Below are 14,127 nucleotides of genomic sequence, written 5' to 3' on the forward strand. Positions count from 1 at the left end.
CAACAACTATTCAACAATTTTCCAAAAAACTATCTGAACAACAACTTATTGCAGCTCTAATAATAAATTTGAGTATATGTATTATTCAATTATTCAAGTAGTGGCCTTACCGGAATTCGTTGAACTTGTATATCCACTCCCACCTCCGACTACACCCGACTCCGACTCTCTATGGCATCGAGAATGCGCAATTTGAGTTGATTTTTATTGGTTGCCTGCCCTTAAATAGATAGTTTTTCGTTTATTTTTGCAAAAGATTTTCTGTAGATTTCATTGTAGCAGCATTTATACGTACAACCATCCAAACTCACCAGGTAAATTGGAATTATGGAGCTCTGAAAACCCGTAGAATCCCATCCAAGCTCATGCATAGCGATGTACAGCTTATCAACTATTTTCTCCTATGTAATATCGTCGAAAAATTGCAGAAAAGTTTCTACGAAACAAAGGCTCTTGATCTATAGCTACTATAAGTAATCGAATAATCTAATCTACCCACAACCGAGCATTCTACACACATTTTCTCAAATCTCAACATCCACATCCAAATCGAATCCAGATCAAATGACCAATTACTCATGTTTATGATTGTTACTATTACTGCTATTTCAACTACTTAACTATTACTATTATTAGCGGTAGCATATTTGTGGAAGCGCCTAGAGCAAGTCGTCGCCGAAGCTTTTATAATTTCTTTTTGCGTCATCAGGATGCTGTCGATGACAGCTTAACCTCACCTTCAGTACATAGAAAAAGTAATTATTGACAAGTGCCTTATCACCCACCTATCCACTCAGTCAGTTAAATCATTCACCACGTTTGCTATTTGTAAATACTCCCTGTACATAGCCACCGAAACCACTGAAACGACAGCACCTTGAACCAACGAACCAACCACTGCACCTCAATCTTAACCTGAATCTAAGCATCAATCAAGATCATATCCATATGGCTTCTACTTCTCATTGTGATGCATTTCATTGAAACCAATCTGTGAACTCTCGCTCTCTACCGATAATTATGAGTTTTTCTTCATTCTCTATATATGTATACTCTCTCTCTCTCTCCGACATATGTTACTCTTTATCCGTATCCGTAACTGTAATTGTATCTGTATTTGACCTATCCACACAACCTATTTTGTATTATTCTGTGCGTTGTGCCCACCACAATTGTCAACCACTAATGCGTGCATTTCACCCACAACAGCTGCTATAAATCCCACGACCAACACTACCACCTCAGCCTCTGTCTCCGTCAGCGCCTCTGGTGCGGCCTCCGCCACCGCCACTGCGACAGCAGCATCCGCCTCCGACAGCGACAGACAACAGGTGGTGGGGGGGCCGGTTAACTCACGTAAGCGCGCCTCTAGTTTCATACGAAAGAAACCCCCCCTTGAAAGAGGTCTGTCAGCACAAAGCGCTTTAAGAGTTAACAAGAACGCTTTTGTCTGTATGTGTAATTTGTACTTGAGACTCCCTCCACGAGAGCAAACCCCACTAAAGTCATCTTTGTTTTGACAAACTTTCAGCGGAGGGACCTGCCCCCGAGGTGATCGTAACCCGGCCATCGCCGGATCAACAGACGCATCCGCACATGCATGCCCTCGGCCTGCGGCCGGACAATGCTACACTAGTCCATGTGCTGGTGCACCGCGAGAGCGAAGAGTACAAGGAGGAAGACGAGGGTAGCCTCTCCTCAACGGGCAATGGCAATGGCAATGGGCACGATAAGCCCAAGCCGCCGCAGATTCGCATCAGCACGGGTTCGTCGGAGAGCCCCATGGACACGTCCCTGATGCCTACCGTGCAGATAATGGTGGACAGTCCCAAGGAGCCGCCACGCGGCGACTTCAGTACGGAATTGGCTGCTACATCCACAGCCGTAACGATCGGTGTGGAGGTGGACCCATCTCCCATCGATGTGAATGTGCAGGGGGACACATCGCAGGTGTTCTACGACTACAATCCCGACAAAGCCACTGGCAACGAAATTGTCGAGATGGACACACTCGACGAGGATGAGGAGCAGACAGCAGCTGAAAGGGGAATTGAAGCTGAAGCACTTCCAGCCGAGGACCAACAGAGATGACCTTCGGTCAACAGTCGGCAGCAGGATTCCAGCAGCAGCAGCAGCAGTAGTAGCACCAGCAGCAGGATCAGTGCCTGCTGCTCGTCAACATCAACATCCTCGGCTGTCGCTGGCCGGCGTCCAAGTTGACAACCTCCGACCTGAGCGCAAATCCGATGCCGATTCCTGTGTGCATTTGTCTCAGAACTCGTAGTTTCTTAGGCTTAGGCTTAGGCATAGGCGGGGTCGGGGTACCCCTTTGTTATCGTAGTCGATTACATATATATACATACATATATATATATATATATATATATATATACATACATACTAGTCGCTTTATACGATATATACACATATACATATACGGAACTATCCAAATTTATATACAATATCAATCTACGCTGGCCAGGAGATGGTGGAGGTGGAGAAGAAATCAATATTAAACTCTGTGTTAACAAAAACGTGCATTAAACAAACCGTACATTGTGTACACGTATCGCGAATCAAAACATAACAAAAAAAAAGAAAAGATTCGGAATAAGAATCAGAATCATAGAATAACTATCACAATCAGAATACGAATCGGTATCGGAGAAAAGTGCAGAACATATGTCAATAGCTTACCGGCCGTTCGGTTCCATGTTGTAGTCATATCGAGGTATTTCTTGGATATTTTCGAAGGTTGTTTTTGAACTATACAATACGATACAAAGAGATTGGCATTGCATGCATGCTCGAGCATTCAATACACCCATTTATACATACATGCATATGTAACTATGCATATGTGTAACTATCGCGGTCAGATCTAGGCTCATGACAGTAGATTTGATTTTTTTCTCAACTATCGATACATATGAATATATTTTGTACATATGCCAAAAGAAGTATTTTAAACTAATGAGCTAATACTATACTTATAGATATACTTTACATAGCGTCTGCCGTACGGTACCAGGTCTTAGCATACGTACATACATATGTATTACATTAGTTAGTGCAAATTTAATAAAATATTTATAAAGGTTTTTCGTTACGACTACGATACCGCATACAATTACCGATTACCAATACGATTACGATAGCGCTAGCGCTAGCGATACCGATAAGCGATTATTATTCATTACCGATTGTTCGAAGTACAAAAGCGAAGTATTAGTAGTTTTGATTATCATGTATTGTACATATGAGTATTTGGATATCCACACCCTCAACTTACCCGTACATACATATGTCTCTCTATCCATCTCTCTTCTTCAGCATCCTTCAGTAATAACTTAAGTCGAAGAACAATGTCAAGTGAATCTAATATTAAACCCAATCCAATCGGGAAATAATATACTATCCAGAAGATAGCACTAGAATCGAAGTCAAATCGTAATCGAACTAATCCAAACCAAACCAAACCAAACCAAATCGAAATCAATCAGCAATCAGCCAGATGAACCGCAGTCCTACCTAACGAATAACTTTTATTGTTGTGAACTAATGATTAGTTAATTTACTATATGATTTAGAGTAGCTTAAATCGAAACCAACTTGCAACAATTGTGGTCTCCTATGAAACAAAAGAACAAACCAGTAAGCTTCCACAAGAACTCTATTTTAACATAATGATTTACACTTTACAAACTATGTACGTGACATCTTTGTACAACTTTGATAAGGGCTTGGCCCTGGGCCAAGTTTCCAAGAAACTTGTCGTGTTTTTGTTATATTTTAAGTGTTGTTCTCTCGCTCTTAAGTCGTCATTGTGATCGCATTAAGTTTACACATCGAACACGAGTTTTGCGGTATGATTATTATACATAGTACTATACGAGGAAAACCGAAACCGAAATACACCAGCAGCCTCCAAAGCAGTGCACACTCCACTCGACTTTACTCTACTCTTACTCTTACTCTATTTTCGAAACCTAACAACAACAGACAATCAGACAGCGATTGATAGTAAATTGAAATTCTATGGTACCAACTAAATCGTTTTCTCCAAGAACAAACAAAATATCGTACACACAACAAATTAATTGTGATTTTAACTGCAATTTTTACACACAAAAAACAACAAGAACAAGCAAAATGATACAAAAACAAAAAAAAAACCAAACTAAAATCGTAATTTTTAATTAGAAATGTTAACAGAGATAGATGAAATATGAAAATGTGAAAAACCAAAAGAAAAAACCGACACAAAAGCAAAAGCAAAAGCAAAACAAAACCAACAACAGACAGAAACCAAACACTCGTCAATTAAGTGATATTTAATAATGGTACATTGCCTAACAGTTGCAAGGATTATATATTGTATGACATAGGATTTACAATATTTAGTACTCGTATTCGATTGTACATAAACGATAAACGATAATGATTAACGGTAACGAAATAGCAATAGAACCTCTCATCCAATCATCAAAGAAAATGAAAACCCAAACAAAGAAGCTTTAATTTTAGTTATCTTTCAATAATAATCGCTTCAAACGATGTTTACGATTAGAGAGCGACGCGAGACGAGACGAGACGAGCCGAGCCGACGCAATGATGCAATATGGGAGGTTTAATTTAGTCATAGAGTATAACGACAATAAAATGAATGAGGCATATTCAATTATATAGACATCGTTACCAAAACCGAAACCAACTCAAATGAACAGAGATCAGGCCATACACACGCAGCAACGGAAAACGAATAATAATAATGATTTAAAAGTATAGATTTTACATTATCGACATTATCGAATCGTACTCGTAATCGCAGTAGATAATGCTTTGCTCCCATTCAAGTCGATTCAAGAACCAATTCAACCGAGCAAAAGCAGAAACAGCATCAGAAATTGAAACAGAACCGAGTCCTATGCATTTAAAGTTCATGGCAATGGCACCGCAGCAGCAGCGAGAACAGAAGCCCCTAGGGATTAGCCAATGGAGACGGATTAGGGGCTGATTACATATAGTACATACAGATATACCTATAGTTAGCAATACGGCTGGTTTGATTAGGCATGCCTTACAAAATACACGATTTTATTTATATATACATATTGTTGAGATTAAAGTACATATACATATATGGATGATGAGGTTGACGTTTCAGCGGATGGAAAAAGGACAGATAAAAGGGGAACAGTGAAACACAAAGAACCAGCAATAAAGATAAATATTTAATACGTACAGAAAACGGTAAACCAAAGCTACAGCAGAAGGCGTACAATTGTTTAACATGCTCTGAGAACTAAGTCAATTATTTTGATTTTCCACCTTATTGGTCGTTCTAGTCCTAGTCCAAAAACAGCAGCAGTAGCAGCTACGGCATAATAAAAGCAATTAAATATTACACTACGAGTATTACAAACTAAAAGAGACAATGCATAGTTTTATAATAATTCCTATTCTAGCTTAGCTTAACCATTGCCTGCGCTCCACTCGCTCCCCATTCGCTCCCCACACGCTCCAACGGATCAAATCAAAATTTCCGCTTAATTCGTCTCTTTCAAAACGATAATTGGGCAGCAGAAAATTGTTAACAAATTATTGCCGCATGGTTTGCATAAATTTCCATTTGGATTTCCATTGCCATTGCCATTGACTGCCTCGTTAGCTAGCCCCTTAGACCCATCAACTTTTGATTGATTTGATCCGCAACGCTACGCTCCTCAGCTTAGCCAAAGATTAATTTATAAACAAAAGATATACAAAAAGGGTAATAAAAGAGTAACGAACAAGATTAAGAACCATTAACCATAATATGTGCGTAACCAACACACACATTTTGAACCGAATCATATCAAATGCAAAAAAACAAAACGAAAACAGAAAACAGAAAACCAATTAAAGATAATAAAACTATTATAACGAAAAGAAAAAGAAATGAAAATTCAAGAATGCATAAATCTAACATTTGCAATTACAAAATATTTACTCTGGTACAAAATGGTACATACAGTAAAGATATTCGTTTATACAATATTTACTGTCTATATAACCATTATATACTACTTACTTACTGACAACAAATTATTAAGGGTTTTGTTCAATTTCATTATTCGTATGTTAATAAAAACAATTTCAGACTAACTTAAGCTTACAGTCTGCTCTGAATACGGGTTAAATGCTAATGCTAATCAACTGATTATTACTCGTACAATAAATACTATAGCTTAGAGCCATCCTGCGTCCCTGCCCTGGTCAAGTGCGCTCCTGTAGCACCTGCAGCAGATGGTCCAGTTTCTGTTCGATAAACTGCAGATTCTCCAACTTGTGCTCGATGATCTGCAGTCGACGATCGCTTATCTGGTCCCGCTGGCGCCTCTGCTCAGTATTGGACTTTTGATCGATGAGGGCCAGGGCTAGCTTCACGGTCCGGCCATCGATCTGGGCGCACTTGCCGTTCATCACGGAGCAGCAGCAGGGCAGCAGCTTCACCGGTGGATCAAGCAGCTTCTTCTTCTGCGTGGCGCTCGTGGGCAGTGGCTGGAAGCTGGCTGGGCTCTTGCCATTCAGGGGCTGCAGCTCGAAGCCATCGCTCATGGGTATCAGCACCTTGTTACCGTCGTTGGGCAGCACTGAGATCTGGCGCAAAGTCAGGTAGTTGGGGTAGACGTTCATCAATCGCTGGCAGATGCTGCGGAAGGGTTCACTCCCCACAATAGCGTGTCCATCTCGGCCAGTGAGAACTTGCTCGTAGCGGGTCAGAAGATTGGTGCGGACAATGGCGCCGTTCAGTTCCGCCTGGGCCTTGATGGCCTGTGGGAAAGGAGAAGGGAGAAAACAGTTGGATAAATCCGAGGAAGAAAAGGAAATATAAACCCACCTGAGTATCGCTGACAGCCAGACCATTCAGAAGATTGAACAGCACAATGGTCATGAAGAACACAAAGAGCAGGAAGATGAGGTAAGTGTAGACGCTGTCAAACTTTATGTCACCGGCATCAAATTCTCCCGTGAGCATCACAATCGTCTTGATGAGCGCCTCGATGGGCACGGAGAAGGTGTTGAAGTGACCATCATCTTCTCCCTTCTTTGCTGGCTCTGGCGTGCTGTCCTTCGGAGAGGAGGAATCCACCTGGGGCTTGCCAAACAGTATGTAGAAGCACAGACTAAACGTAAGCACAAAGATCGAGTAGAGAGCAAAGCTCTTGATAAAGCTGCTGGAGACGGCGCGCAGCATGAGCATGTGCGTCGAAATTGAGAGTACTGGCAGGGAGCCAACCAGCAGGCAGAACTCCACGGACACCAGCAGAATGGTGAAGACGGCCAGTATGCGCTGCGTCTCCTTGTCGTAGCTGGCTTCCATGCAGGTTAGGATCGACAAGACAATGAGAGCCACCTCCATCAGGTTCGTGATGGACCTGAAGTACAGCAGCGGCGACATGGCAAGCTGTATGACCTCTCGGATGATGAGATACACAATCCCTATCCAAGAGAACAGGCCGAAGAGGGCAGTCAGGGCCGTGTGGTCGCTTTCGTGGAACTTAAGGAGCGTATGCGTGATAATGGAGGCAGTGAAGAGAGAGTAAAGTAGAAAGTTCAGATAGAAGATCACCGAGAGGCGGTGCCACTTGAGGAAGAGGAAACTCGAGATTAGCGGGTGCTGCAGCAGGTAACGCAGCTCCTTGGAATCGGCGATGTATGCGATTGGAGTCATCTCGTCCTCCAATTGGTGAGGATGGCCAATGCTCCGCCTGTCCGACTGCCCGGACTCTCGCTGGCGTCTCATCAGATTCTTGTAGTTGATGATGATCTCGAAACTCTGGTCACCGGGCTTCTCCCCGTTGGTGGTGATGCAGGAATCGAAGTGCTCCTCCAGCACTTTCGGGTCCATCTCCTGTATGGGAAGATCTCCGAACGCGCTTCTCGCCCCGATGTACGCTCCCTGTCGTAGCAGCTCCTGTGCCACCTTTGTGTTGCGATACTTGACCGCATAGGAGAGTGGCACCAGGCCAGCCTTGTCCGCCTCATTGATGTCCACACGATCGCTCTCGAGCAGCAGCTGGAAGCAGCGCTGGTGGTCACAGAAGTCGTCCAGCGGCTGCTCACCCAGACGACTGATAACCGCGTTCAGCAGCTTGGAATGCGATGTCAGCCTCAACTGCGGATGCTTCAACAGCTTCTCTAGCGCCCTGTGGTTGCCCCAGATTACGGCCAACTCCACGGGGCTGATGTCGCTCAATTTTGAAGGATTAATGTTGATTCCCGTCTCGAGGATGGCCTCAAAGGCTCGCTGCTTGCCCCGCTTGATACTCTCCGCCAGGAGGGACTGATACTCCTCCTGGTTGGCGTTGCATTGGTTGTCTGCGTTTCCGCTGACGTTCTGGTGGTACTCCGCAAACTGTTGCTCGAACTGGTTCTCGTCACCGTCCCGCAGCGTGCGGAGGAGTCGCTCGCAGTCGATCTCTGCTCCGGCCTCGCGCAGCTCCGGCAACGGCAGTTCCGGATACTGATCCCTCAGCATCTGGCGTACCTGCCCGTTCCGATAGCTGTCAATGTCCAACTGTGGTTGTTTCAGGAAAAGTCGGATCAGCTCCAGCTTAGTGCCTGCCTCAATCTTTCTATTTTTCAGCACATGGTGGAGGGGCGTGAACTCGCCCTGATCCACCAAATTCGGAGAGGCTCCGTACTCGAGCAGCAGCTGAATGCAGGAGCCCACCTGAGAGGCATTCTCCGCTGTGAGGTTCTTGGCCAGCGAGTTGAGAGGCGTCAACTGGCTGTATTTCCGATCCACCTGGACACCACCATGACGCAATAGCACGGCCAGATTCGATGGATCCCGTGAGTCTGCGGCATAGCTAATGGCGGCCTTATTTAGCTTTTGATTTATCTGCGGGGAATAAAGGTTGGGGAATCTTATAAATGAAGACCGCGGCTGGAAGTTGGGTAACCTACATAGTTCACATTGCAGCCGTGGGACAGGCAGGCCTCAATGAACTGGGCGCATCCTGGTGTGGACAGCGCCTTCTCGTAAAGGGTGGTGTGTCGATCGTCCTGGCGATTGGCCTGGGCACCGCTGTCCAGGGCAGTGTGGAATTCCCGTATGTCCCGATTAGCGAGGGCTGCGCTCAACTGGCCCTGCGGATCGATGAAACCGCAGTTGTTAGAGCTCATTCTGCTGTCTGCAAAGAGTCAAGTGAGAATGGGGAGGATGAGCTATGTCTATGTGGGCTTTCGTTAATCTTATCCAACCCACGCTGCGTATGAGTAACTCCTAATGCCGTTTCTATGAAAATGATGCCAGAACCCGCATTGCTAGAGCTCTGCTCTGGTCAATGGAGGGAGGTCTGACCCAACAGACGGTTTCTGTACAGACCTTGAAATGGCCGAAACAAAAGCATGAGAGTGGACCGACCCCCGCAACAAACGGTATTTGACAACGCTTCATGCTACGATGATTTTCACACAAATGACTGTCTGTCCATGGAGCTGGCCAGCAGCTGGAGGCAGACCCACAATCAGAGCCACAGCCACAGCCACAGCCACAGCCACAGCCGCAGCCGAAAGCTACCCCACAGGTTTCTCGAAAAACAAAAACCAAATCTTCGTTTTGGGGGCAATTAAAGAAAGCGTCTTTAAGTGGTTTTTGTGGTACCCGAACTACAGACTTAATTTGCCCTCCCGTGTAGTTATTAAATTATAACAATCCAACTGAAGACAAGGCAAGACAAGGCCTGAGAAGTACTTAGGGAGCGGCCTGATTGGTCAAAGTGATCTACAAATTTGAATCAAGTTTGGTGTTCGATCTCGCTCGCCTTTTGGCATATCCAAATTTAACGATCATAAAGAATAATCATAAAATAATCGACACATCAATATCAATTAGCAATCAATTGGTTACGCTTTATGCTTTGAATACTGTTCCGAATGGAGCATTAGATAAAGCCCTGGGCAGTGCTGAAATCTTGCGATTTATATGCGGCTCTTTTCGTAAATTTCAAGGCGGCTTCTTCTGTGGGATCTGTTCTCCATTCCATCTCCAGCCGCCAGCTCTCCGCCAGCTCTCCGCTCTGTTGTGTTCTGTTCTGTCTGCTGTCTGCTTTGATGCTTGAAATGTGTGAGAAATCGGCTAATCACACATGAGACCTGGCTAATTTGAATATTCCGCCACTGATTGTTTATCAATAGCCTACGAATTGGGAATCAGGAAACATCGTCTTCTCTTTTGTAGGTAGCTCTGCGGCTAATGTTGCTTTAGTATGCAAACAAATTGAGGATGGTAAATGACGCCCCTGGGGTCAAAATTTGTCGTTGATAAGATAAACCGAATCGCACAATCACCTTCCTTAATTGCCGCTTTATTTGATATTGGCTTGTTCTCCCATCTAACCTCTTCCCCATTCTGGTATTTGTTTTTCCACCTGAGCACGAGTATTTGCCCAAGCAATTGACAAACAACTTTATTGTTTGCCCAAGCTGAAGCTCGACCCAAAGTCTTACTAAGTCTTCGGTTGACAGAATGGCGTAATATCACAATAATTAACAGAAAACTTAACAGCAAACGATTTCAAAAGTGAGCAACTCCCCTCTCAGTCGCATCTGACCCAAGCAATTAAGAGCACTACTTTCAGAAATATTGATGTAGTCAAGGTAATCTGTACTTATTGCGAAAAGCTTCGGAAAACACTAATTGCCCAATACTTGTGGCACTTGAAGATTTGCTTCATCTACGGAAACCAGTCGAAATCACAGAGTATCCGGAGGCTGGAGTGGAATGCACTTACAGCCCAAGAAAACCCGTTCATCAGGTTTGCAGGGAAATGCAGAAAAAAAAGTATGAAAATAATTGCACTCAACGGAAGTCTTGCACAACTCTCCGCTGCAGACAACAAATGAGGATATATCACGAGAAGTTTAACGATTGTCAGCGTTTTTATTCCCCCTTCTCTTGGAGCTCACTTACATATGTATGGATGTATATACTATAACACTGGTCAAAAAGAAGTACTCGTATCACTCTGGAATTCGAGAATAAAGTGTGTCAAAAAGGAAGGGGAGTCCAACGACATTATTACGAGTTTTAAAAGAAAAATAATAATGAGATTATCTTCATTCGCGATTCGAAAACTGATTCGACTTCCCATTTTTTCTCTGAGTGAATTTATATTTATATACCTTCCAGCCCTTACTTCTTCTTCCTTCTGTCTGTGGGAACATCTGGAATTTGGAGACTGAGAGAGCTGGAGCCTAGGAAATTGCCCAACAAAATTGGCTCTGAATTGCACACCGAATCCTCTACTACAGTTCTTTGTGTTGGTGCAGCTGCAAAAGTGAAATCAGCAAATGACAACACTTCCGAAAGAGTAAATAGAAGGGGGACAGACGTGATTAATGTAAAGTTGTTAACGCGATAAACTGAATATGTACATATATGTATGTCCAGCTGCACAGGATCAGCCGCGTTTCTCCGTTCGTCTGTCAAGAATTTATACTATGTATATACGTACTGTCTTACACTGCTATAACAATCTCACATGATATTTTACCATACCCTTCCCGAATACGTGACCTGATCAGATCGAGAGACCCTCTAGCTGCGTGGGAGGAGGAGAGCAGGGTAAACACTAAACTAATTTGCTTGTCCATAAAGTCTGTTTTTTGGCAAACTGTGCTTGGATTGTTTATCCAATTTATGGCATTATTTATTTTGTTTATGCATTCTCAGCTTTTTGCTGCACTTAATGAACAACAGGCGATGGTCTGGCCCGAGCCGCTTTGTTTACACTTGGCATTAAGACTGGAAAAACAAAGGGAAATATCTAAAACTTTTAGTATGAAGAAAAAAGTACTCGGGTGTGGCAGAAAAAAATTACAATCTTGATCTACAAATGAAGTTTTTTTACAGTGAAATATATACTTGTCTTGTAGTGAAACGCAGCCCCGAAATTGTCATCATAAAAACTTCGTAATTAAGATGAATGCGTGAGGAGATGGGGCTGGAGCTGAGACCAAGCATGACTTCATGCTGAACCGCCTCCGAGTGGCATCCGCAGATAAAAAGCAACAAAATATAGCTGTATACAAGAAATGTTTAGCTGGCAACGAAATACGGACAGCTCACAAACACATGGACACATGCTTAACTTAACTAAAGTGGATACGCACACATGCATTGCATATACATGCTCTATATTGGGTATATATGTACATACATATGTACTACTCGTACTCGCTGTGCACTTCATAAACAATTGGCTGGCCTACATCATGTACTCGCACAACACACAACAAAAGATTTGAGGGGGGTGTGTGTGGAGTGGGAGAAGTGGGGGGGATGTCAGTCAGTGCCCCGCACGTTTCGATAATTTCGAATAATTTAATTAAGCCCAGACGAGGCGGCAGTACTGGGACTTTCACGATTCTCCCCGGAACTTCCAAACGCCTTGAAAAAGGCAAGATTTACAAAAAAAAAAATTAATTAAAGACCACTTTGATTTATCACCCCTTTTGGGACTACGCCCTTGTGCCCCGCTAAAAGTAGAAAACGAATAAACAAAAGCTTTGTGGGCGGAGCCAGATCGGCAAACGAATGAATCCAGCCAACGATTTAGGTGGTAGTCGTATATGGGGAGGGAGGGAAACTGAGACCTGGTCGCTCGACTGTCCACATATCGCCTAATCGATGGATTATTTAATTGTAATTGGTAATAAAAAATGCAAATTCAGCTCTCGGTACATGTGTAATGTGGTATGTGAGGACGGAAGCACTCGACGCCCAAAGTCCATGCAAATGAAGCGAGGCTTGGATTACTCCCGAACCCGATTGGGTAAACATGGAACTGGACTCCGTTTACTGCTGTTGCACACTATCTGAGGGGATCGACTGACGGTCAGCCACGATTATTTCGTTTATTTCTTATTTATTTTCTTTTCTTGAAAGAAACAATAGACACTTGAGAAAACGAGCCACCTTCGGCGTTTCCTTTTAGGGCATCAAAAAAGTGATCGTGACCATTGCCGGCCCACATTCGAAAATCGTTTTTCAAAAACTCTCGTTCGTTCTGGCGATGATGTCACAGTTTGAGTGTTAATTCAAAATTTTAATCATTTATCAAATGCAATTCAATCAATTTATTAGCTGCCGGCGACGTCATTAAAACAAAAGACGATTTTTTTTATTGTATTTTTGTTGCTTTCGCCGTGGGCGCCGTTTTTCTGCAGTTTTTTAACCTTGATTTGACGTTAAAATGTTTTAAAACTTGTTTTCACTGCCGCTGTTGCTGCTGTTGAGTGGGCTGGAAGTGAGCTGATCTTTGCAACTGCGGTTTTACTCATTCCTTTTTTTTCTTCATTACACACATGATTCATTCACAGTAACTAATAATAAATTAAAATCTCTCCGCGACTCATCGTCGGCGCATTCAGAGCTTAAGCCATGTCACAGCATCACTCAGTCCTAATTTACATAACCGATGGATATGATTCATTGATTTGGTTTTTGGAAACACCTCAGGGGATTTTCGAAATTCGGTTTTTCAATAATATTCAAAAATTCTTAACTATATTCAAAAATATCTTAACGCACGTTACTTTCTTCTTGAAAATCCACTGAACGAATGAAGCATTGAGCACTTGGCGGGCGTCTAAATAAAACGGCTGCGGCTTTTCGATCGATACACATGCTATCGATAGTCGGACACCAGCTGATCAGCTTTCATTTCGATCACGAGTGCGCCACTGTGCGCCGCATCGCGTAGAAAAAATACCTTAACATACCTTAGGGGTTGTTCATTATTTAAAAAAAAAAAACGAGGGGGAACGTTGTGAGTTGCTGCGGACACCGCAACTCTACAGTTATACCCGATACTTAGTCAGTATGGCTCTCCTCCGGCAGACGCCGCTAATATTAAACGACACGACAAAGAGTGCGTGTGAGAGAGACAGAAAATCAGTCTGAGCGTGACGTCGGGCGCTGCGTAGCCACTGCAAATTGATTTGTTCCTTTTGGCTATAAAAATTATCTGATCTGATCCAAATTCAGCAATCTGATAGATCATTATCTATGATTCTGCGGTTTTAGTCTTCTCAAATCTGCAATATTGTGGATGCAACAACTACAATATTGTG

General features: G+C 43.2%; 2 protein-coding genes across 8 annotated transcripts in view; one reads left to right on the forward strand and one right to left on the reverse strand.

The window, feature by feature from the left end:
* The window catches only part of NaCP60E (Na channel protein 60E), a 33,267-nt gene extending 28,614 nt beyond the window's left edge, over positions 1–4,653 (forward strand). For 3 of the 6 annotated variants that reach the window (XM_015183679.2, XM_015183689.2, XM_015183684.2), the window contains exons 28-29: positions 1,210–1,452; positions 1,532–4,653. In XM_015183679.2, coding sequence (XP_015039165.2) covers positions 1,210–1,452; positions 1,532–2,091 — 803 coding nt within the window. In that variant the 3' untranslated portion in view covers positions 2,092–4,653. Of the gene's footprint in view, positions 1–636; positions 756–1,209; positions 1,453–1,531 lie in introns of all 6 variants that reach the window. The other 3 variants (XM_033378428.1, XM_015183682.2, XR_004468824.1) reach the window with 2 other exon arrangements.
* Positions 4,654–5,965: 1,312 nt separating this feature from the next.
* Positions 5,966–13,671, reverse strand: pain (transient receptor potential cation channel family member painless). Of its 2 annotated transcripts, none has more exons than XM_002138167.3 (4): positions 13,586–13,671; positions 8,956–9,182; positions 6,884–8,890; positions 5,966–6,816 (listed from the first exon to the last, which is right to left on the reverse strand). In XM_002138167.3, the coding sequence occupies exons 2-4, from the start codon at positions 9,172–9,174 to the stop codon at positions 6,259–6,261; spliced, it is 2,784 nt and encodes a 927-aa protein (XP_002138203.2). In that variant the 5' UTR covers positions 9,175–9,182; positions 13,586–13,671; the 3' UTR covers positions 5,966–6,258. The 2 variants fall into 2 exon arrangements, with proteins under 2 accessions (XP_002138203.2, XP_033234320.1); XM_033378429.1 differs by having other exon boundaries at positions 13,591–13,648.
* Positions 13,672–14,127: the final 456 nt, after the last annotated feature.

Source organism: Drosophila pseudoobscura, chromosome 3 (assembly GCF_009870125.1).
Source record: "Drosophila pseudoobscura strain MV-25-SWS-2005 chromosome 3, UCI_Dpse_MV25, whole genome shotgun sequence".
Classification (NCBI taxonomy): domain Eukaryota; kingdom Metazoa; phylum Arthropoda; class Insecta; order Diptera; family Drosophilidae; genus Drosophila; species Drosophila pseudoobscura.